Genomic DNA, 2,217 nt, shown 5'->3' on the forward strand with positions numbered 1-2,217 from the left:
TAAACAAAAACGAACTAACTGATTAAATTGTTTTAACCATATTACAAAAAGAAAAAGAAAATGCCAATATTTTCTTGAAATCAAAGCCCTACAATCTTCTAAATTATACCCAGATTAGTACTCCCACTCATCATTATTCAGCAACCATTCTTTTCACAAATTTTGCTCTGCCCCTAATTTTCCAAATATTTAACAATATACATCTCCAAAGGTACTTAGTTACTTTCCAGGCCTAATCTTCAACTACGTCAAAAGAAAAAAAAAAGTCTGGACTCATACGTAAAAAGTTCCTCATAAAACAATTACTCAATTAGTCTATTTAATATCCAGAAAATGAAGGTTAAGATCTAATAATGTCTAGATTACAGGACGACACAAACCGTGAGGAACCCCTTTATTAATCCCTAGACTTGTTGTACCGTACACCGGCAGTTCATCCCTAAACCTCCGCTCAATCCCAACCGTCAGATCCTCCAGCTCAAACAGATCTGAGCTCGAATCGCTAGTGTCTTCTTCCTCCTCTTCATCCCTCGCCAGCCCTCGCAAAATCTCCTCTACTCTCTTCTTCTCCTCCACCTCTCTCCGACGATGGACGCTACCCTCCTCCTCCCCTACGACAACGCTCACCGGACAAAACCTAACCGATCTCTTCACCGTTGAAGGAGTCTTACTGAGGCACGACCTGGTGTAAGACGAGGCGCTGGAGCAAGTGGACCCCACCTCCGGCGCTTGGGTACTCCCTTTCGCCGCCGGCGAGGCCTTCTTAGGGAAAATCGCATTTATAAAGCTCGTTAGCCGGGCTCCAGGCGAGGCAGGCAACTGTTGCTTCGTTTTTCTGAACTCCTTTATTCTACTCTTTATCGAACTAGAATTTTTCTTGTTCTCAGTTGTGGTGGTAGCAGGGGATTGAGCCGGGAAATGATATTGAACTGGATCGGGCCGGGGAGCAGTTCGTATAGGTTTGAGCCGAACTGACTCGGCCTCAGACGAGGAGAAACCACCGTAGCTTGAACAATCTGACGAGCTGGATGTCGAGTGGGCCCAACCGCCAGACCTGTGTTTACCCGTCGGCGCAGACTTAGTTCTAGCTGACGAACGTTGGTGATTTGTCGTACTGGTACTCTTCCAAGAATCCAACTTGTAACTGTACCGGTCTGACTGTTTCAAGGCATGTTTCTCTGGTTCTGTACCAGTACCATCCGACTCATCAATGGACCGGTATATGGCATCCAGGAGAGTGGACGAGAAAGACGGTTGTTCGTACCGAGGTGGTTTGCTTCTTCTCTCCATTTTTACAGCGATCACCTTTTTCTTTGTCTCTGTATTACTCGAGTAACTCTAAATTATGCAGAAAATGCTGAGAGGGAAATGAAAACTTAGAACAAAGGGGTGGAATGAAAGGAAGGAGAGAGAGAGAGGAAGTGTGAGAGGAGGGGAAGAAAGCAAGGGATCTCGCGTGCAGTGCTGGTCCTTTTGAGGGACGAGAGAGGTGACGTGGCAGTCCCCTTCTTACCTAGGAAGCGGGACCTCAGTTAAACTTGATCGTCAGATTTGCATCGAGATTTAAACTAGGGTGATTCGTTAAAACTTAAAAACTCTTTGTGGGCCCGTGTTCTGCCCGTGCGTGCGATCTCGGATCCTGGCTCTTCCTATGTTTTTCTGGTTGTAATTACCTCCGGTATGGTTACCGTAGTGTCCTCCTGTCTGTCTCCTCTAATTTAATGCGCTGGTATTAGTATTACTTGGTTTTTAAGTGTCTGGAAAAGTAAAACACTCTCATTTAATAGGTACATATGCCATCCCATGATCCCATTTCAATTTGGTCCAGACTTCCAGTGGAGTCTGTACGCCTGCTCTTCAAAAATTTATATCCCCTCCTTTTTCAAAACCAACTTCACTGATCGTGCAGCAAACCGCCTCAGAATACTAAATCAGTACAAGTATTTTAGGGTCATAAATACATACTTTGTTCAGAAAGATTTGACAATATTTGAATTTGATGAACCAACGGGAAGAACAATTATGCTAATTAAATAGTCTCCACAATTAACGGAATAATTAAAAGGTGACGTGAGAAAAAGCGGCTGATTTTCCTTGAAAGTAATATGGAAAACAATTTTAAATACGGGGGAAGGCGAGGCTCGTGACACCTGTGTATACATAGTACACAATTATTCACTTAAAAGGTTGTCACTTGCTATTTCCGTACATACGCGC

At 43.8% G+C, this 2,217-nt stretch overlaps 1 protein-coding gene across 1 annotated transcript; it reads right to left on the reverse strand.

Moving 5' to 3' along the window:
* LOC144559634 (protein BIG GRAIN 1-like) lies at nucleotides 1-1,874 on the reverse strand. Its single transcript, XM_078308706.1, has one exon. The coding sequence runs from the start codon at nucleotides 1,288-1,290 to the stop codon at nucleotides 358-360; it is 933 nt and encodes a 310-aa protein (XP_078164832.1). The 5' UTR covers nucleotides 1,291-1,874; the 3' UTR covers nucleotides 1-357.
* Nucleotides 1,875-2,217: the final 343 nt, after the last annotated feature.

The sequence above is a fragment of the Carex rostrata genome, chromosome 9, assembly GCF_964058835.1.
Source record: "Carex rostrata chromosome 9, lpCarRost1.2, whole genome shotgun sequence".
Taxonomy (NCBI): domain Eukaryota; kingdom Viridiplantae; phylum Streptophyta; class Magnoliopsida; order Poales; family Cyperaceae; genus Carex; species Carex rostrata.